Source organism: Sturnira hondurensis, unplaced genomic scaffold, assembly GCF_014824575.4.
Source record: "Sturnira hondurensis isolate 20B ecotype Veracruz unplaced genomic scaffold, ASM1482457v3 Scaffold0003693, whole genome shotgun sequence".
In the NCBI taxonomy this organism is placed as follows: Eukaryota; Metazoa; Chordata; class Mammalia; order Chiroptera; family Phyllostomidae; genus Sturnira; species Sturnira hondurensis.
The window spans coordinates 4,557,129-4,578,418 of record NW_028076324.1 but is presented as its reverse complement, the minus strand read 5'-3'; the positions used below and the strand labels follow the sequence as shown (position 1 = coordinate 4,578,418).

The following is a 21,290-nucleotide window of genomic DNA, read 5'->3' as shown; positions in this document are numbered from 1 at the left end:
GGAATGGTGGGGGAGGGGTGTGCAGGATAGAGGCGAATGAAGGGGGGAATAGAGCAACTGTAATGTATAATCAATAAAATATATTTTAAAATAAATAAATAAAAAAGAAAAATGTATTAAAAAGAATACATGTATTGAAATTAAAAAAAAGAAGTGGAATAGATGGGTCATAAAGGCAGTTCCATTTTTGATTTTTTGAGGACCCTTCATACTGTTTTCCTTAGAAGATGTACCAATCTTTATTCCCACCAATAGTGCACGAGGGTTCCCTTTCCACCACATCCTCACCAACACTTGTTTGTTGATTTCTTGATGAGAGCCATTCTGATAGGTGCAAGGTGATACCACATTGTGGGTTTAATTTGCATTTCTCTGATGATTAGTGATGTTAAGCATCTTTTCAAATGTCTGTTGGCCATCTGTGCATCCTCTTTGGAGAAGTGTTTATTCAGGTCCTTTGCCCATTTTTAAATTGGATTGTTTGTTTTGTTTGGAATGTAGTTGTGTCAGTTCTTTATATATTTTGGATATTAACCCTTATTGGATATATCATTGGTGAATGTCTTCTTCCATTCAGTAGGTTGTATTCTTCATTTCTGACTAGTTCTTTGTGTGGTTCCTATGTCCTTTTTAATGCTTGCTATCTCTTTGTTAAAGTTCTCTCTGAGTTCATCTGTTCTTTCCCTAAGTTCCTTGAGCATCCTGATAAGCATTGTTTTGAATTCTGTATTCTGTAACAGTGCTTGCCTCCATTTTGTTTACTTGTTTTTTTCTGGAAGTTTCTTCTGCTCTTTTATCTGGAGCATTGTTTTTTGCACCCTTATATTGTCTGCCTCTCTGTGTTTGTTTCTGTGTAGTAGATAGATTTGCTGTGTCTGCTGGTGGTGGCAGGGTGGCCTTAGGTAGTAGGTGTTCTGTGGGGCCCAGTGGTGCAGTCCTCCTGATCACAGGAGCGAGGTGCTCCAACAGTAGGGGTTATGTGAGCCTGCCCCTTGTGTGTGAGTCCTGATTGGTGATGGTGCGCCCGTGGGTTGGATAGACCCTCAGGCTCGCTGGCTGTGAGGACCGGCCATGCCCACAGTGTATAGGCTGCTGTCATGAAGTGGAGTTTTCCCCAGCAGGGTCTAGTGCCTGCCAGAGTTTCAAAACATTTTAAACGAACATAATGAATACCACATTCTCTAAGCACAATACAATAAAATTGCATAAAAATGAAAAGACAATATAAAAAACAGGCCATACATCTGAAAATTAAAATGTGCAAACTTAAACAATTCTTGGGTTATAGAGAATGTAACATGAAAATTTAAAAATACTTGGTAAAGAATGGCAAGTAAAGTCCTATGTATCTAAATACGCAGGATCTATCTAATGTAAAAATTAGAAGTAAATGTGTAGTGAAATATGCTTATCAGAAAACGAGGACACTTGAAAATAAATAAGCTGAGTATTCCCCATGGAGAAGGTAGGAAAAGAACAGACTAAAAGGAAATTGCATAACCAGATAAAAGCAAAGAAGGAGCAAAATAGAAACCAAAAATGAGGATTAATGAAAGCCAAGCTTTGTTCTGTGATGTAAACCTGTAAAATAGAAATAGGAAAAAAGAATAAATTTAAAAAAATAGTGCAACATTTAAAGTCACCCCTAATCCCTCTCTTCTCCTCTCCAAAGACACAAGGTGGTTCAGAAAGTTTTATTGTAACTTTTATTGTGGTTCAAGGAATGAATAATTTTTTTCTAATGCATTGTTACATAGGAGGGGGAAAAAGTCAGCCAGTTTATTTTATGAGGCCAGTATAATCTTGATACTAATCCTGGACAGGATCATTCAAAGAAATAAAATTATAACAGATTTGTCTTACAAGCATAAGTGAAGACTTTTGAAATGAAATGTTAACAAAGATAATTCTTCAATATTAAAATGCACTGCGAGTGGGTCAGGTTTACTGTAGGGTGGGTCAGAAAAATCTGTAAATGTAATAACTACTTAAGAGATTAAACAGGAGAAACCATATGACCATCTCAAAAGAACGCAAGCATTGTTGAAACTCAAAACCCATGCACGATAAAAAGCTCTTTACAAACCAGAAATGGAAGGAAACTTTCCTGGTCTGGAAAAGGGTACCTGTTAAAACATGAGGTCAACCTCACACTTACTGGCACTTTCCCACTGATGTTCGGGCGAGACAAGGGTTCCCACCATCACCCTTGTTATTCAGCATTGGCCAGGAGGCCCCAGCCAGTGCAGTAAAATGAGATACAGAAAGGAGAATAATAATCGGACAGAGAGGTATAAAACTGTCATTTGTACAAAATACGATCCTCTGTATGGGAAATCAAAGGGAAGATGGAGGCAACTCATTAAAATGAAAAAGAGAATTCTCTAAGTTTTCTGACTATATGAAAAACATACTAAAATCAATGCTGTTTTATATCTCAGCTATAAGCAATAAAAAAGTGTAATAGAGAAAATAGTGTTTAGAGCAGCCACATAAATCATGGGATACACAGAGCTATATGTAATAAAAATGTATAAGACTTTTATGGAGAAAATAATAACATTATTGAAGGACATCCAAGAAGAGCTGAATAAATGGACAGTTATGTGCATTGATGGAAAGACTCATTATTATTGGTGTGACAAATATTTTCAAATTAATCTATAAGTTTGATGTAATTATATTAAAAATCTTAACAGGGTATTTTATGGAACTTGACCAGCTCATACTAAACTAAATTTGGAGTAGTCATGGGCCAAGAATAGCAAAGAAAATTTTGAAGACGTGTAAAATGAGGAGACTTGCTCTACTAGATACTATGACTCATTAAAACTAGAGGGATAACAGCCCCCTATCTTTCCCTACAAACCTGTTCCACCCACGCTATTTATTCTCCACTCAAGGCAATAATATTAAGAATCATCTTGGACTCTCTCTTTCTCTCAGACCTTGCTTCCAATCTGCCAGGACCTCCTTTTGGCTCTGTCTTTAAAATACACCCAGACTCTGACCATGTGTCGTAGCTTCCTCTGCTACCACCTGATCGGGCCATTCCTCACCTCTCTGCTTGGTCCACTTTAGTCAGTTCTCAGCAGAGGAACACCAGAGTGATCCTTGTAAAACATAAGTTATACGTCATTTCCACTCCTGCTCAAAACTCAACAGTGGCCGTCCATTTCACTCAGAGTGAAATCCAAAGTCCTTATAAAAGCCCACAGGCCCTACGTGATCTGGCTTACTGATTATGTCTCCCTGCTTTCTCATGCTCACCCCACTCCAGCCACACTGGCTTCTCTCCTGACTCTTAAACACAGCAGGCATATTGGTGCATTTGAAGTGACTGTTTCCTTTGCCTGAAACATCCTGTACCTCAGATATCTGAATGGGTGACCACCTCTCTGCATTCAAGTCTTTGTTTGAAGTCATTGCCTCTTTGAGGCCTATTAGTATTGGACTCTCCCTCACACTCCTGACCACTTTGACCTTGCCCTACATTATAAAAAAATGGCTCTTTATATTTTTAACTTGTTACTATTGTACTTCTTTATTACTTTTAGTGCTTAATATTTGTCCTTTGCCAGTAGGGTATAAGCACTTATAAGAGGGTAGGATCTTTGATTGGTTCACTCATGTGTTTCACATGCCTAGAGCACTTTTTGGCACATGAATAAATATTTGTAGGTAATGAGTAGTAGGCAGTAATAGGCAACGAGTAAATATCTGATGAGTAAATTACTGAAGAACAGTGTTATTGGTGCTGAACTTGGCAAATGAGTGGAACGTAATAGGTAGGTCCAGAAATAGGACCACTTATAATGACAAATAATAGAGACGACATTAGAGATAAGTGGAGAGATAATTGATTATTTAATGACTTTTGAAAAAATATAAAAAATATTTAATAATTTTTGAAACTGAGATAACTATAAAGAAAATTAAATTGAATCCCTACCTCATACCCTACACAAAAGTATTTCCAGATGAAAAAGCAACCTAAAATAAAGATCAAAAGTTTAAGATTTATGAAAATGTAGGACATTATCTTTATAACTTTAATATTTGACAAGAGCCCTTATGTATGATACACCAAAAGCACAAATTATAAAAAGAAAACATAGAGAAATTTAACCACAATTAAAATTATGACAGGCCTAAAAATGAAGGTAAAAGACAAATCCAAACTAAATATCTGTGTACATAAAAATGACCCAAAATTAGTATTCAGGATATATAAAAACAACAAATCAGCAAGAAAATATAATAACCCAATAGAAGAATAGACAAATCAATTCACAAAAGAGCAGAAATGAAAGCACAAATACCTAATCTTACAGGATGCAGGAAAGCAGTTGTAAGAGGGACATTTATTTTGATAAATGCCTACATTAAAGAAAACGAAAGATCTCAAATAAAAAACCTAACTTTACAGCTGAAGGATTTAGAAAAAGAGAAACAAACTAAGCCCAAAGTTTGCAGAAGGAAGGAATAATGAGATCAGAGCAGAAATAAAGGAAGTGGGTATCAGAAAGACGATAGGGAAAAAATCGATGAAACTAAGAGTTGTTTGAAAAGATAGACAAATCGAGATACCTTCAGCTACACTAAGAAAAAAGGCGAGAGGGAAACAAGTATGAATGAAATAGGAGAGATTACAACTGATATCACCAGAAATACCACAGAAGGGTCATAAGAAACTGCAATGAAAACTTATGTGCTAACAAATTGGATAACCAGGAGGAAATAGATGAATTCCTAGAAACATAAAACCCACCAAGATGAAATCATGAAGAAATAGAAAATCTGAACAAACTGATAATAACTAAGGAGATTGAGGCAGTAACTAAAAACCTCCCAACAAAGAAGAGCCCAGCCCAGATGGCTTCACTGCTGAATTCTATCAAACATCTAATGACGGAGTGACATCAGTCCTCAAACTCTCCCAGGAAATTGAAGAGGGGGAGCACTCCTAGACTCATTTTATGAGGCCAACATTACCCTGATACAAACCAAATAAATATGCTACAAGAAAACTACAGGCCCGCATCCCTGGAAAATACTGATGCAAAATTCTTATCAAAACATTAGCAAATTAATTTTAATAGCATATTAAAAGGATCATATACCATGATCAAGTGGGATGCAAGGATGGGTTAACATATGATTATCAATAAATGTGATGCGCCACATTAAAATAATGAAGGATAAAAATTGCATGACTCTCAATAGATGCAGGAAAAGTCTTTGCCAAAATTCAGCATTCTTTCATGGTAAAAGCTGTCAACAAATTTGAGAAAGCATAGAAGGAATATACCTTCACACGGTAAGGTCATATATGACGGACCCACAGCTAACATCATACTCAGTAGTCAAAATCTGAAAGCTTTTCTGTTCAGATCAGAAACAAGGCAAGAGTGCATTCCTCCTTAACTTCGTACTGGAAGTCCTGGTCAGAATTAGGCAAGAAAAACAAATAAAAGGCATAACATCAAAGAGGAAGAAGTAAAGCTGTTTCCGTTTGCATATGACATGATCTTATATGTATAGAAGACCCTAAAGACTTCATAAATAAAACTGTTAGAACTAATCAATGAATTCATTTGCAGCATGTGAAATCAATGTAGGAAGATTGGTTGCATTTCCGTACACTAACAATGAAATATTTGAAAGAAAAATAAAGAAAATGGGGGCGGGCAGGGTTGGGAATATAAGACAGAAACCGGTACTTGAACAAGAATTAAATAAAAATTATATTTAAAAAAAAAAAGAAAACATTCTCACTAATAATAGCATCAAAAACAATATAATACTTAGGAATAAATTTACTCAAGGAAGTGAAAAATCTGTACACTAAAAATGATAAAATATTGATGAAAGAAATTGAAGACACAAAGAAGTGCAAAATCAAAACCACAGACACACCTGTTATTTTTGTGAAAAAGACAAAAGACACTAAGTGTTGGTGAGGATGTGGAGAAAAGGAAACTGTATTGGGTAGGAATGTAAGTTGGTATAAACATTATGGAAAACAGTATGGAGTTTCTTTAAAAATTAAATCTAGAACTACCATGTGATCAAGCAATTCCACTGCTGTGGGTTTATCCAGAGGAAATGAAATCACTATCTTTTTTCGCAATAATTAAGACGTGGAAACAACCTAAGTGCCCACCAGCAGATTAGCAGGTAAAGAACATGTGGGGAATTCTCTCTCTCTTTCACACACACACACACACACACACACACACACAAAAGCACACAGCCACACACTGCAATGTTATTCAGCCATAGGAAAAGAAGGGAATCCTTACATCTGTGACAAGGCGGAGGGACTTTGAGGGCATTATGCTAAGTGAAATAAGCCAGAGAAAGAGAAATACTTTATGCTCTCACCTATATTGATATCTAAACAATGTCAAATTCATAGAAACAGGGTAGAATGGTGATTGCCATAACATTCACCATGGCAACTATAGTTAATGTACTTTCTAAAAGTTGCTAAGAGAGTAGATCTTAAATGTTCTCACTATCAAAAATGTAATGATGTGAGGTGATGGATGTGTTAACTATCTTCATTGTAATAATTCACAAAACATATGTGTGTCTAGTTGTCACATTGCATACCTTAACTTACACAATGCCATGTCAGCTTAATCTCATTAAAGCTGGAAAAAAATTAAAGTAAAAAAAAAAGCATAGTACCACCTATAGTTTTGCCAAAGGATGAAATCTGAGTCTGATCAAGCCTCTGGAACTAGCACAGATTTGCAGGAAATACTGAGGATAGAGAAACAAGTTGAACTGCCCCATGAGACTGCAGATGACCAAAACCACACTGCGGGAACCTCTGCAGGTCAAGCAGCCCCTGTTTTCTTCACTGGACAAATTAAAAGGAAAAGAATGGAGGGGGGACTTGCCAATTAAAAGAACTTGAAGGCATCAGTTTTTGAAACTAAGCGCAACCAAAGAATAGTATTAGGATGGATACTTTGAGTGATAAAAATACAAAGATGCATAAGGAAGTGATTATAGTAAAAGTCATGTAGCGGTTACTTTGAGGGGAAGGAAAGCGTTGTGGTTGGAGAGTGATACAAAGAGGGAAGTCTTCGGTGGATGGCAAAGCTGTGTATCTTGACCTGAGTGGTGGGTGCAAGGATGTTCACCTAATAATGATGCATTGACATGTGCATTTATTTTGTGCGGTTTTTGTGTATCTGTGTTTTGCTTTATAATAAAAGGTTAAAATACGTTAAAGAAATGTTTAAAGAGAATAGTGCATACTATATCTTATTCGATGATATTCATATTGTTGAGTAGACAATTGTAAGTTCTGAGAACTTTGTCATAAATAAACCTGTTTTTTTTGTTTGTTTGTTTAAACAACCCTCCTGCCCCCATTCACACACTCAAAACCAAATAAGAATAGAATGTTTAGGTTATACTGGAAGCCACTAGATGAAATACCTTATAGCTTCAAGGAAAAGTTTATTCTGACAACAACTCCTATCCTAAGTTAAGTACCTCTCCAGAAATTTTAATCTTGATTATACGCCAGGTCCTTGAGACATGATTTCAGCCATACATGGTCCTCCTGGAGGCCTTTGCCCAGCTAGAGCTGGGTCTTCCTTCCTTCCTCTCTACCAGGAGTCTTGTCTTGATTCCTGTTAAACATCAAAAGGGGACAAAGTATCTCTGTTCTTGCAGCAAATACTTTGTTTGGCTTGGCCAAGATCATGTAAGCGTTACAAATCTGTACCACGTGGGTGTAGTGAAGGTATATGCAGAGGATACAGAGTCTGGAGCCATCTCTATGGGGCTGTAGACATGGTCAGGGTAGGCCGCTGCTGAAGTAGCCCGGAAGGTACCCGTATGTAGCATACCTGCTGGACCATCACTGTTAGTCTTTGGGGGACTGAGATATGTGTTGTTCAATGAACACTGCCGACTCTGAACTCCAGGGGCTAGAGTGCCTTCAGCTTGGTGCGCTGTACAACTCCTGGATGCGTTTGTGGCCTTTTATGCTCAGAAATGCTGCCCAGGTCACTTTTCACCCAGCCTTCTGCAGAGATTTCCTGTCACCATTCCTGTGATGGTTAATTTTACCTGTCAGCTTGAGCTGGCTAAGGGATGCCCAGATAAAACATCATTTTCGGGTGTGTCTGTGTAGGTGTTTCTAGAGGAGGTCAGCGTTTGAACTGGAAGCCTGGGCATCATTCAGCCTGTTGAGTGCCAGGACTGAACAAAATGGTAGAGGAGCGGAGAACTCACTCTCTGTTTGTGCTGGAACATGCATCTTCTCCTGCCCTTAAACACTGGTGCCCCTGGTTGTCAGGCCGTCGTGTTTGGCCTGGGATTATCCTACCAGCTCCTTTGGTCTCCACCTTTCAGACTGTAGCTAATGGACTTCTCAATCTCCATAATTGTGGGAGCCAAATTCTCTTAATAAACCTCTCTCTCTATATATGTATATATATTCTATTGGTTCTGTTTCTCTGGAGAACCCTGACTAACATAATTCCCTCACCCCAGGAATGCAATGAAGTAAAATTAATTGTGCATCCTGTTCCAGGGACTTGACGATGCTCAGTTTTTATAAATACTCAGTAACTGTTTAGTTATATTCATTAGCAGCAGACAGTTCCCTTGCAAACAGGAAGATGGTATCTAGTGGTGTGTTACTCAATAATACATATGCTTATGTTTTCTTTGAATTTTTTTGCTTTCCTTTTAAAATGTATACATTTTTAATTTTTAAAGAAATGTGATTGTTGCAGAAAAGCTTGAAAAGTAAAAAAAGCATTTCTGTATTTTTACCACTGTAATAGAATTATGGTTATTAACTTTATGTATTTTTCTGGTCTACTTTGGTATGAGTATTTTTTCATAGTTGTAATAAAAACATGCACATAATTGTTTTTCATTCTAGACTTAGCTTCAGGCAATAATGGCATAATCATATACATATCTCTGTGTTGCACTGTTATCACAACAGTAATTTTTTACTGCATTAAATTTCATCATTTGGCTCTATTATATTTTTTAAGCATTAACCTGGTTTTGGTTGGTATATTTCCCCTCACATTTGAATTAATATAGTATAAAATGTAATATTATGCACATTGCTTTTTGGCTATTGTTGCTCTGAATATTTAAAATAGAATATTAACAAGTGTCAAAAATTTCAGAAAACTTCTAATTTTTCTTTCAGCTGTGCCATCGAGTCTAACAGATCTAGCAATTATAGTAGGATGCATGTGTTTGCCAAATGATGTTGCACCTGAGGTCTTAATTATATATGATGTAACAGCGCCATATAGAACTTGAGTGAGTCAGTGATTTTGTTCACATCTAGAAAGTAGCCACAGAATAGCAGTTGTGCGCAGTTAGAAACTCGTGGTAGAAAATGCGGGTTCTTTGGAGCCCAGGGAAATGCAGGTCATCATTTTCTACGTGTGTAAGGATGTAAGTTCTCTGGAGATGGGTCTTAGTTTCCACGTGTTCAGAGAGATGCAGTAACTGCTGCCGTGAGCTCCGTGGTTGCTAGTTGAATGACATGCTGTTCTTGTGACTTTCTTTGTTTGTTGTTGTTCCCTCCTTCCCTGCATTTCTCTTCTTTTCCATTTGTAATGATCAGCAGTAGAACTCAGAAAAAATGTTCTTGGGGGGGGGCAGTGATGTGAAAATTTATGGTGATTTAAAAAACTGAGCATATATTTGAAGTTGTTAACTGAATACTTTGTCAATCTGTGTTGATTTGGGAAAGTTCCCCCTTTAAATTGGTATTTTAGTGTTACCTTTCCTCGTTAGAATTTTTTAAAAATTGTGATATGGATGCTGATTGTTAAATAAATTTTTACTATTGATACAAGTTACTATATTTTGACAATCCCATAATGAATAAAGTGTGGAAGTAATTGACCAAATGTAGTTATCCTTTTACTATGTTATTTGGAAAAGTGTAGCTTTACTAACTTCATTAAAAGGTAAGGCTTTCTGTGTTTTTGCACAACTAAAGCAAAGAGTCTATGCAAATAATCTTAAATAAAATTATTTTTAAATGTTAGATACTCTACTTTAAAAGATAAAATCTTAGTGATTTTTGATTACCAAATGACAGGAGCAAATTTTCTTGTGTAGCAGAGCTTGTACAATGCAATGGCTATCTTACTTTTGACAAAGGACTGATCAACATCTTATGTTTTTCTTAGGAATGGGCTGTTTCTGGGGAGCTGAGAGGAAATTCTGGACCCTGGGAGGAGTGTATTCAACTCAAGTTGGTTATGCAGGAGGCTACACTCCCAATCCTACTTATGAAGACGTCTGCTCAGGTAGGAAGAGTTTGCGCCATCATTTTATGAGGAGGAAGAAGGCAGGGCTTGTTCCTGCTAGTAGGTAATTGGATCTTTAAAATGGAAATATAATTTTCTTGTTTTCTTAGTTTTCCCTTTCCCATTTCTGTAAACAGGCTTGTTGGCTTCTCACTTTATATTTTCAGGAGATAATAAACTTCCTATGTAATGTATAATTTAGCTTTTGCTGCAGAACAGTCACCCCAAAACTTAGTCATTAAAGTGATCCTTGATTGGCTTATGATTCAGCAATTTAGGCTGTGCTCAGCATGGTGGTTCTTCTGCAGGTGTCATCTAGACTTATCCAATCAACTAGGGGGTTGCCTGGGGGCCAGTTGGTTTAATGGTTTCACCTATATGTCTGGGAACTGTTCTGGCTGTTGGCTAATGCTTGGTGTTGTCCGGGATAATGGGAATGATAGACAAGTGTCGTTGGCAGGCTGGCCTGGGTAGTTCACATGGTGGTGGCTACAGAGATTCCAGCACCAGCAAGAGAGGACAAGCCCCATTCTGCCAGCACTTTTCAAGCCTCTTTTGGTATCACATTTGCCATTCTCCCATTGGCCAAACCAAGTCATATTGTCTAGTGTAGAGTCAATATGGGAGGGTCTCCCCAGAGGCACGTGTACAGGGAGGTACGAAGAAACTGGGACTGTTACTGCAGCAGTTTACCACATGGGGCCAAATAAGTCATGTATCAGGCATGGTTTCTTGAGAGAACACTGTGTAAAGGCTGGCCATAAAGAAGGGATTGGCAGACTAGGCTCAAAGACTAAGTCCTGCCTGCTACCTTTTATAGAAATAGTTTTATTGAAACACGGCCACACCCATTTATTTTTATATTATCTCTGAATGCTTTCATGCCAAAATGGCAGAGTTGAGTGGATGAAACAGTCTTTATACCCTGAAAAACCTAAAATATATATGATCTGTCTCTTTATAGAAAACAAAATTGTTGACCAAGATAGGCAGATGCCCTGTAGCAAATTCTAGCTGGAAAACAGGTACCCTCTGTGGATTTGTTTTCTGTTTCTGGCCTTCAGTGGTTTATTTCCTTTACTTTCCTGCCAGTTCAGTTGCCATTTAAAACACATTTTTTTCTTTTCCATTGTTTTCACTTTAAAAATAAAAATTGTATATATTTATGGTGGTGTTTCCTACAGTGAAGTGATTACTACAGTCAAGCCAATCAACACTTCCGTCTCCCTGCGCGCTGTTTTTGTGGCGAGAGCGCCTGCGATCTCCCCTCTTAGCAAATTTCAGGTGTGCAGTCCCGTATCATTAACTGGAGTCTGCGTGCTGCACATTAGCCCTCTAGAACTGATTCATCCTACACAGCTGAAAGTTTCTGTCCTTTGACCGGCGTATCCTCATTCCCCGCTCCCACTCCTGGGAGCTGCCATTCTGCTCTCTGCCTCTCTGAGCTGGAGTTCTTTAGATTCCACACACCGTGCAGCACTTTATTGATTTATTTTGTGTGTGTGCTGCCTTATTTCACTTAGTGTGAATGACCTCCAGGTTTATCCATGTTGTTGCAAAGGCAGGATTTCCTTCGTTTTAAAGGCTGAATAGTATTCTAGTATATACACACACACATATATAATATTTATATTTATAAATAAATTTATAAATATATATATGTATAAAATATATCAATTTCTTTATCCAATCATCTGTTGATAACCACCTGAGCTGTTTCCCCAATCTTGCCGAGCATAGCGGCTGCGGCGAATGTGGGGCACAGGTATCTGTTCAAGGTATTGCTTTCATTGTCTTTGGATATGTACCCAGAAGAGGGATTGCTGGATTATGTGATAATTCTATTTTTAATTTTTCGAGGAATATTTGTACTGTAAAACATACTTTTAAAGATTATTTTATTCACCATCTTAAGAGTTCTTTAATAGGAAAGGTTTACTAGATATATAGTCCTCCATATTGACAGAAATGATGTTTTTAAAATGCAAAAGGAGTTTTATCTTTTAAAAATAAAGGTTTGAAATTTTTATTGGTGGGGGAGAACTCTTTCAGCTCTCTGAGGACAGGGTGAACGAAGATGGAAAGGAGTTGGCACAGGGAGTGTGTTCAGTGATGGGCACGTTGAATGTTTTCTACAATGTGAATTCTGATTTTGAAATGAAATTTGAGCTCTGCCACAGCGGAAATATTATAAAAATACGTGTTCTTGTTTTCTTGCCTCTAGAGAATTGAAATATTTTGATTGCTGTTGAAAATGTGGAATATCGAACAAATAATTTAATGGTTAATTCATTTTTCCTCGCTTCTGTTTCAAAATTAAACCAATGCTTATGCAAAGCTATAAATAGAGAGATTTAGATGGACCCTGGAGATTTCCCAAGTATATCCTCTTAAGTCTCAGGAATGAAAATGATAGATTCCTTCCCATAATTGCAGATGTGACTTAGAGAAAAGGTTGCTAAGAAAATCTTCAAATATCTACTGCTTACACTATTATTTTCCACTAGCAAATGTTAATAACCAATTAGAACATTGCGATTGTTTGTTTGCTCAGACGCATTCCAATTCCACTCTTCACCTTCACAATGACAACATGATAATTCCCCTTTGTTGAATTCCTACTATGTGCCAGGCACTGTAATGAGCACTTTTTGCATCTTTGCTTTTTTACCATCTAATCTTCCAAACAGTCCCGTGGAGTGTCTCAGTTGCCGTCTTTCAGGGAGGGAATGTTGGGGTTCAGCGAGGAAAAAGTCACTTGTCCAAGGTCACAGAGCAGGAATGCCAGCCTCATTAGCTCTGAGCTCAAAGTTTAGGCCATTGACTGTGGTGTAAGTCACACAGCTGTCATTGTGCCCCAGGGATTCTCCATTCGCCTTGTCACAGTTCCCTCCACCAGATCACATGCTCTTTTTCAAGTCTGTGTCTCTACTGTACTTTTTAGTATACTGGTGTGCTTTTTAATGATTACTGTGAGGAAAACCCTTTTAAGATACAGTGCACACAAACAGCTGGTGAAGTACAGACACCATGAAGTGTGGTAAAGACTGACTATTTGATGTGAACATTGAGTTATCAGTGGTATCAGGAAGCATGGTTGTCATGGAAACTTTTTCCTTATTGGGAAAACATAGTTATAAGGTCTTACCTGGACACAGAAGGACAGGTGATTTCTTTCCCTGGGCTTTTTTTTTTGTTTGATCATGAAAGGGAAAAACAAAACAAGCAGAGAGAAGCTGTGATAGAAAGGTCCCTTGGGCACGGAAGTGGTGGAGTCTTCACATCCCTGGGAGCAGCAGGCAGGACAACAAGTAAGGTCTCCAGCTAGAGAAATTATGGTAACCAGCTAGTTAAAGATTTTTGACTGGGGTGAGGATGGGGAAGACAAGAAGCGAGTTATACAGGTGGGGCCCCCCCACTGAAGCCTCAGGTGCTCACCGCCTTGTCGAACAAGTCAGCCCCGGAGGGGTCTGACTTCGGAGGGAGAAAACCCACGTCTTCACTGAGATGCACAGTAATTCCTGAGGTTTCAAGCGAGAGAAATACTAGTCTGTGCTCCAATGTTAGAGTTAATTTCAAAATTGCTTGCTCTTACATGTTTGTAATTCAGTCTGTAAAACTTTGGTCACAACCCAGGAATCTTTGTAAAAGTATGTATGTGTGTGTGTATGTATTAATTCATTAATTTATTAATGCATTCAAGAAAAGAAGCCTGGGGACCTGGATTGTTTGCCAGATTCCTCCTCTCATCAGCATACTTGAGCTGAAGGTACCATTTGGTTTCTTGGGGCAAGTGTCAGAAGTAGAGGGGTAGCACTCAGGAGGGGGTTCTCAAAATCCATCGGGCAACCTTTCTTATTCCCTCCCTCCCCATGACATGATGACAAAAGTCAGAGCTTCTGTAAGCATTGCCTGGGCACACCGATCAGTGTCACAAGCGTGGAATCAGAACCATTGGCTCTGGTTCATCGTGCCCACTTGCTAGTGGGTGTGCATGGCCTCAGGGGATAAATGAATGTGCCGATGCGGATGTGAGTGTAAAAGTAACTGTGTTTTAAGACAGGATGCATATTAACATCTGAATGGTTTTTCTTTGTGGCTATTGAAGGGCCTGTGATTCTGAAACCTGAGCTGGAGTTGCAATTAGGCACATAGAAAAGATACACAGTTTGTCACAGAGCCCCATGGTGACACATGGGTAGGGCTGACTTTGACATACAGGCAGAACATTTATGAATGGTTCACCAGTAGGTCTGTTCCATGCTGGGTGATCTGGGTGGGTCTTGAGCCTAACATATGTAGAAAATACAAGGAGACAATGGTAGCTCAAGAATTTGCAATAAAGTTGCCCTTTGGGAATGAAAGTATAAAGTAAGCTTATGATGATTTAGAGCAGAGAAAGGCGGTCACTTAGAAGAGAGCTTGGTGGTCACTTAGAAGAGAGCTTGGCTTCCAGCTCTGTAAGACTTCCAAGGAACCTGATGGAGTGACCTGAAAAGGGAAAGGAAAAACTAGGAGCTCAGTAGGGAGGCCGGGCCAGCCTGGGAAAGGGGAGGTCCTGCCAACACCTCCTGGGCTGCCCTGGAAGGTTTGGCTGTTGGACAGACTCCCGGAGCCTGACACCACGACACTTTTAAGTTCTGTCTCGTCCTGATCCACACTCTATAGAAACTTCTGATCTTTTTTCCCCTGTGGAAGAAAAGAAAATAAAGAGACCAGATTAGTCATTCTTGTTTCAAATTCACTTAAATGCCATTCTGAATGTATATTTCAGTCTATTGTGAGTTCAGTCTACAATTGTCATTCTCTGCATATTGGATTAACCTTGGGTTGAATTAAGTGGTAAAAATGGAATTTTGGCCTTGGAAGTTGAGTGTTGGAAGCCAGACGACCATGATTTTCTAAAGGCTGTGACTGCCTTCTTGCACTTGCAGGAGACTCCTCGTCCCTCACGTGTTCATCATTTTATTAAACCTGTTTTAAAAGTGACCACCCTCCTGTAACAGGCATTTAAACTTTCCTTCCTTGGATTCATCAGTTAGCACTGAACCCAAAGCTCACAGGGTGAGAGACTTGCACCTCCTAGGTGTTTTGGGCCGGATCCTGAGCTCTCCGAGAGCTGCCAGCTTCTGTGCAAGGGACCCGTCTCAGCTCGGATGCAGTTACATTGCTCACAGCCACTGTTTGGCTACTGTTTCTTGTTGTGTTTCGGATCTGTCTCTAAGGGCTGTGCTGAGAAGTAATTGAAGACTTAGTGCCCACCATTCTGTTCCTAAAATGATTTCCAAGGATTCATTTATTCCTCTGGTGTTCCCTAAAAGCTTGGTGTGTGCCTGGCACAGAAACTTGGAATGGAATAGCCACGAGGATCCTGGATTTCACGTAGCCTTTCTAGAATGAATGAAGTACGCCATTTACTGGGAATGTAACCCATAGATTGTTCTGGGCGTTAGGGGAAGGTTGTTTGTAGATACGAAGTTGAATAACACTAGTACCTGCCTTCCAGAATTCTTCCTCTATAGTCAAATGAAAGCTTGATTTTTCACATTTGTTTTAAAGAATTACGCTGACCCTGGTTTTCTGCACACACACACACACACTCACACACACACACACACTCCCCCAAACATTTGTTATGCAAACTAACTGATTAACTGGCATGCTGTTGCTTTACGACACTGATTTTAGAAGTAATTGAGCTATTCACATTCCTGAATACCCTGATAGAGAATTATTCTTACATTTTATAATAATGACTATACAGATGAAAATATGAAAAGACATTCTGCAATGGATAAGCATTCTGGGTTAATTTCAGTGCATTAGCCTAATACACAAATAACCCTACTTCTGGCAAGAAAACCCAGGATGTTCATTCACTGGGTAATGTATTTTTGCATTTTGCTTACAGATGTTCAGAACAATTCCATGTTTGTTAGTCTATTCAAAGGCTTTTAGAAATCTGCACAGCCAAGTGGCACCAAAACCAGGAGCGTGAAAGGGACCGTACAACTTTTTCTCGTGAGTGAGATTATACTGTTGTCGCAGAAAATCTGAGGCCCAGATACTTTCGGTATCAACTGAATACTCCAGTGGATTTGCAGGCAACGTGTTCAACAGAAGTCCCGAGCAGGAGCCAGGGTCTGGCAAGAGCCAACTGTTGGAGCCCTCGGGTCCCCTTCCAGGGGTGTAGGTGCCCAGGTTGTTTCACTCGTGGGACTCCGTTTCCTCTCTTGTAAAAGGGGGGCAGTGCCGCTGAATGAAGCCAGTGAAGTCGTGGTGAGGTTTTTACTTGAAAATAAAATTGCTTCAAGTCAGAGAGCAGAGGACATGCACTTTGTATCACTCTTGCTCTTGGGCATGTAAGCGGTGAAGGTGAAGGGTCATGGAGCGCTGCTGGGCCAGCCTGCAGAATGTGCCCGGGCTCCACCGGCAGCCTTTGTCTTCTTTTCCTGCTGGGTTTGCAGGTCATGACCACCCCCTTCTCCAAAGGCATATCCTTATTTCCTTGGTGCTTAAGAGCTCTAACAAAGCAGTGAATAATTTCCTCCCTAATATAGAGCAACTCAGTGCACTTTTTTAGTTTGACTTAATTTCTGAAGTGTTTGGGTGGATGTACATGTCTCCGTACCTTATGTGAAATTAATGATCCCATTCTTCTTCAACGTCGTGATGAGTTGTTATTAGCAGATTTTAACCAGGCAAGGTAAAACTCTTTGTAAATTCCTCACAGACTACATTAAATCTCCTTTTAGTGCATAGTAAGTCTTATTGTACTCATTTCATTGTCAGTCAAGGTAAATTACTAAGTTATTGACACATCCCTGAAAATGCAAGAATTCTGATGTTCAGTTCTTGCTATAAGCAATTTGATCTTTTTTTGGTTCCCCTCATATGAGACATAAAATTGACCTTGAACTTGCAGCAAGCAAAATGAAAAATGCTTCTTTCTCTTAAACCACCAGACAGAAAGCAAGCCCTGAGGTCAAGGGTTCTATGACTTACAACTTTTAGGACCAAATATAGCTCGTCCACCCAACCCATCCATGTAGCTGTTCAAGACAGACATGTTCAGTGACCAGACCCATTGACTGAAGGACAAAATGTAGGTCATGGGGAAATTGGTTTCTAAGCCTCAGTTACCAGAAAAGATAAGCCTGACCTCCTGACAAGGGGCACCCTCTGAAGAGCTGACATCGGGAGTCCTGAGGCATAGACCACAGAGGGGGAAGGAAGGCACTTCAGACCTGGGAAGGGCTTACCCCTCTTCTAGTCCAGGGGTTTTCAGAGTGGGGGACCACCGAACACTCGCTTCCAGGAAGGTGCTTTAGGGGGTCCACCAGTGATGAAATGTTTCAACTAAGTAACAAAGATTTAAGCTGCTTGGAGAACTCATTCACCCTTTTAGCTATATTATATGTTGTTGTTTTGAGTTAGTTTATTTTAGACAGCACTTTAAAATGTTTGAACACCACTGAAACTACTTTCTGTGTCAGATGAGGAAACAGGATGAGAGAGTAAGTGATTTGGGAGATTGATTTAAGAAGGGTTGAAAATTTTTTTGTCTTCCCAGATCATACTATTGCTAGGATGCTAGAAGGAATCAAAATCTGTGGCTAGTACACCCTTTTACCTAAGGATGGGGATCAAGGATTCAGAGTGGAGATGGCTTTTGAGTTTGAAATGTTAAGATTTCAAGACAATATTTTTTGTCAACTAGGTCCTGGTTATCATTTCAGTTAGGCTGGATTTTTTTTCAAAACTTGAATACTGAGGGTTTTCCAGACAGTTCGTATGTCTGCTGGAGTCTAGCAGCCGGGTGCTCTCGGTGCTGCCCACGGTAGTCGGGAGCAGGGCCACAGGCCCCACCGAGAGCCTCCAGGAGCCTCTGTTGTTAACCAAGGCAGTGGCATCTCCCACCTGCCCCAGTCCTCAGAGTGGAAAGGGAAGTCATTAAATAAGAGTGCCTTACTCTCTTCTCAAAGAAGAGAAGAGAAGAGAATTGTTGCCTTACTCTCTTCTCAAAGCTTCTGCAGATCTGAGTTCCAGCCTGGGCTGTGGATCCCCAGGGCCTGCAGAGTTAGGACAAACAGTCTGCAAATTGATTTAGCCACAGAACATGGCCTGGAGACCTTCATGAGCACCTCGCTCACATCTTTTTCCGGTTTTCAATCTGTAAGGGAAATGGCACGGTGACAAGTATACATTCATTCAATGTTACTGAACCCAGAGCAGCTTTTTCTCATCACATTGTCCATCCCCGGATGCTGACATTAGAGTGATGTATATACTGGGGGCTCTCCTGCAGCACCTTGACGGAACCACGTGGTTTCTCATGCTCATGCAGGGATGGAACTACCAAGCTAAATTGTTGTTCAGATTGTTCAGAGGCTTGACCCCGGGAAGTGAGCACACAGTGCAGTGTACAGATGTGCTGTAGGCTGTGCATCTGAGACCTCTATTACTTTGTGAACCAGCATCATCTAATACATTTCATACAAAGAAAAAAAACCCCAAACCCTCAGAGTTCCCAAAGTTGAAACAGAATAAGAATATTCTGTGTATTCTTGAAAAAGAATACACAGAAGTACACTTTGATACCACTGGAGATCTATCGAGGTTGCCTGAATGTTTCAATCCAGCATCAGACATCAGAGGAAGAGGATTTTATAAGCTGCAAAGGGCAGAACGCTGGCCAGCACCAAAACCTGAGGCCACCAAACCTGCACCCTCAGGGGCAGGGGAAGCATTCCTGCCTTTCCTTGCTTGTCAGACCTACTGGCCAAAGACTCCAGTTAGGCCGATGTCGTCGTTGAAGTGGGGAGTGTTGGGGAATGAAGTTTGATGGTTTATGGATTCTCTGCAGACTAAGTCGCGTGTTCAGTGTGTTCTTCACGTGACTTTGATATTTTCACATTCTCTAGCTTGTTTGGCTGTTCTGTTCACCTCTCTCCTTGAGCAGCTTCAATTGCTGCCGGGCACAGGTATGGTGGTCAAAGGCGAACAGACCTTTAAGTACTCAAATGTGTCAATATTTCAGCACGTCTGATGGTAAAATTCTAATAGGGCATTTACATGGAAAAAAATTAAATGAACAGGGAGACAATAAAAAACATTCTTCTTTATACTCATTCAGCACTAGAAGGAGGTTATGCTTTCATTGTTTCAGGATTATATTCTCAGTGATTTAGAAGGGAGATTAAGAGGAATTTGCTATAGCAAGCAGTTCTTAAAACATAATTGCAAAAGCAATTGATGAATGTGCCTACACTGATTTTTTTTTCAAATCACACATAATGGAACCATAATGGACTGTGAGAAAATAACCTTATAGGGGGTTGAGCTTCTCCAGGAATTTTATGTGATACTCTAGGTCTTAATTACTTCATAATGACTGACAATTTTTAGAGCCTTAGAATGAGGATGTTTTTCTTTTTTCTTTTGTAAGTTACATTAAAAGTAAATATCTGGGTCAATTACTGCCCCATCTGCCAAGCTCCCGTTGCAGCAGAGGGGTTCAGATGAAAACCCGGCACCCATTGTGTGTGTGACCAGAGGGCTCAGTCGGAATGGAGTGGCTTTGGGGGAGGTCACGGCTGTCGGCCGGCCCCAGGCTCCGACTTGCCTGGCTCGCATCAGTGTGTGAGTCAGTTAGAAACCCCTGCGTGTGTCCCTCAGCTGTGGGCCGGGATGTGCCTGGTAAATCCTGGCCTCTGATGCGTGGAGTTGTGGGGTTTATCAGGGCAGGGGGCACTGAGGGACAGAACTGCTCTCCATGTCTCCAGCCTTTGCAGATGAGGGCTGGTGCGAGGCCTCTGTGGCGGAAGCTTTCTGAGGGGCCCACTTGGCCACAAGGAGCAGTGGGAACCCTTCAGTTTGCACTTGTCTCCTTCTTTTTTGTCATTTCCTCTCCCTTTTTCTTCCCTCCCCTCTTTTTTCCCTTCTTTCCTCTAGTAAAGGGAATGTTGCTTTTTTGCTTTGGTATTATTATTGTTATTATGGTCCCCCCGCAAAAAGTCACAAGAACTGGTGCCTTAGTGTACATTGCCCATCTTAGGGTTAGAACAGCTAGCGTCTGTAACATGACATTCTCAACAGCTATCACAATTGCAGTTTACATTAATTACTAGTTTGTGAGATCTACACAGCATTTTCACAGGCAGATCTTCATCAGGCCTGTGAGACAGAGCAGCACGGTTGCTGCCACCGGCCACAGTGCAAGGCGCTGGGGAGCGGGAAGCTGCCCGGTGTGTGGCTGGCTTATCAGAGGTACCAGTGGTCTCTTCTGGAGGCTGTTTCTTTTGAAAAGAAACAGGGTTGCATTTCTGATTGTTCAGATAATGTCACGTGCCCGTCTCCAGCATTGGAGAATCCTTTAAAAGATAATGAGTTAAGCTGTGAAGTTGTTGTAGGAATAAAGTAGAATTTTGAAAGGGGTTTATAAAGAATGTCTGATGGTCTGGAATGTTCAGATGAATTTACTTGGTTTATAGGAACATGGATCATGGATTTCTTTGCCTTTTAGTTGGCTGGATCTTAGATACTTCCTGTTGTAGTGATTTTTGAAATTTTTATTAAGCATTAGAATCTTTTTCTTCAGATAAAAATTTTGTACAGAAGTCAATATAAAAAACAGTATCCAAGATACTCTGACTGGAAATGGGTGGAGGGCCACTTCTTACATTGTCCTAATTTCTTAGGCCAAGGAGGTGCCGCCTAGGAGCTAATCTGGAAAGCGGTGGAAGGCCAGGGACCGGCCCTGCGGTCTGGCTGAAGCCCATGGTGAAGGGCGGAGCTCCCCCCACTTCACTCAACACTTGTGTCCGCACGGAGGCTGAGCACTGGAAGTAGGAGAATCCCCAGGATCGTGCAGAGGCACATCCAGAGAAAAAACGCTGGAAGGCATGAGAAAGGGGCCTTTTTGTTCCCTGTCTGTTTAGAAAGGTGCCCAGGCATCTTTATAAATGC

At 40.1% G+C, this 21,290-nt stretch overlaps 1 protein-coding gene across 2 annotated transcripts in view; it reads left to right on the top strand.

Annotated features, from left to right (window-relative positions):
- MSRA (methionine sulfoxide reductase A) overlaps window positions 1-21,290 on the top strand; it is a 336,906-nt gene that overhangs the window by 157,674 nt on the left and 157,942 nt on the right. For both annotated transcript variants that reach the window (XM_037042191.1, XM_037042192.1), the window contains exon 3: window positions 10,203-10,322. In XM_037042191.1, the coding sequence (XP_036898086.1) occupies window positions 10,203-10,322 (120 nt within the window). The remainder of the gene's footprint in view (window positions 1-10,202; window positions 10,323-21,290) is intronic.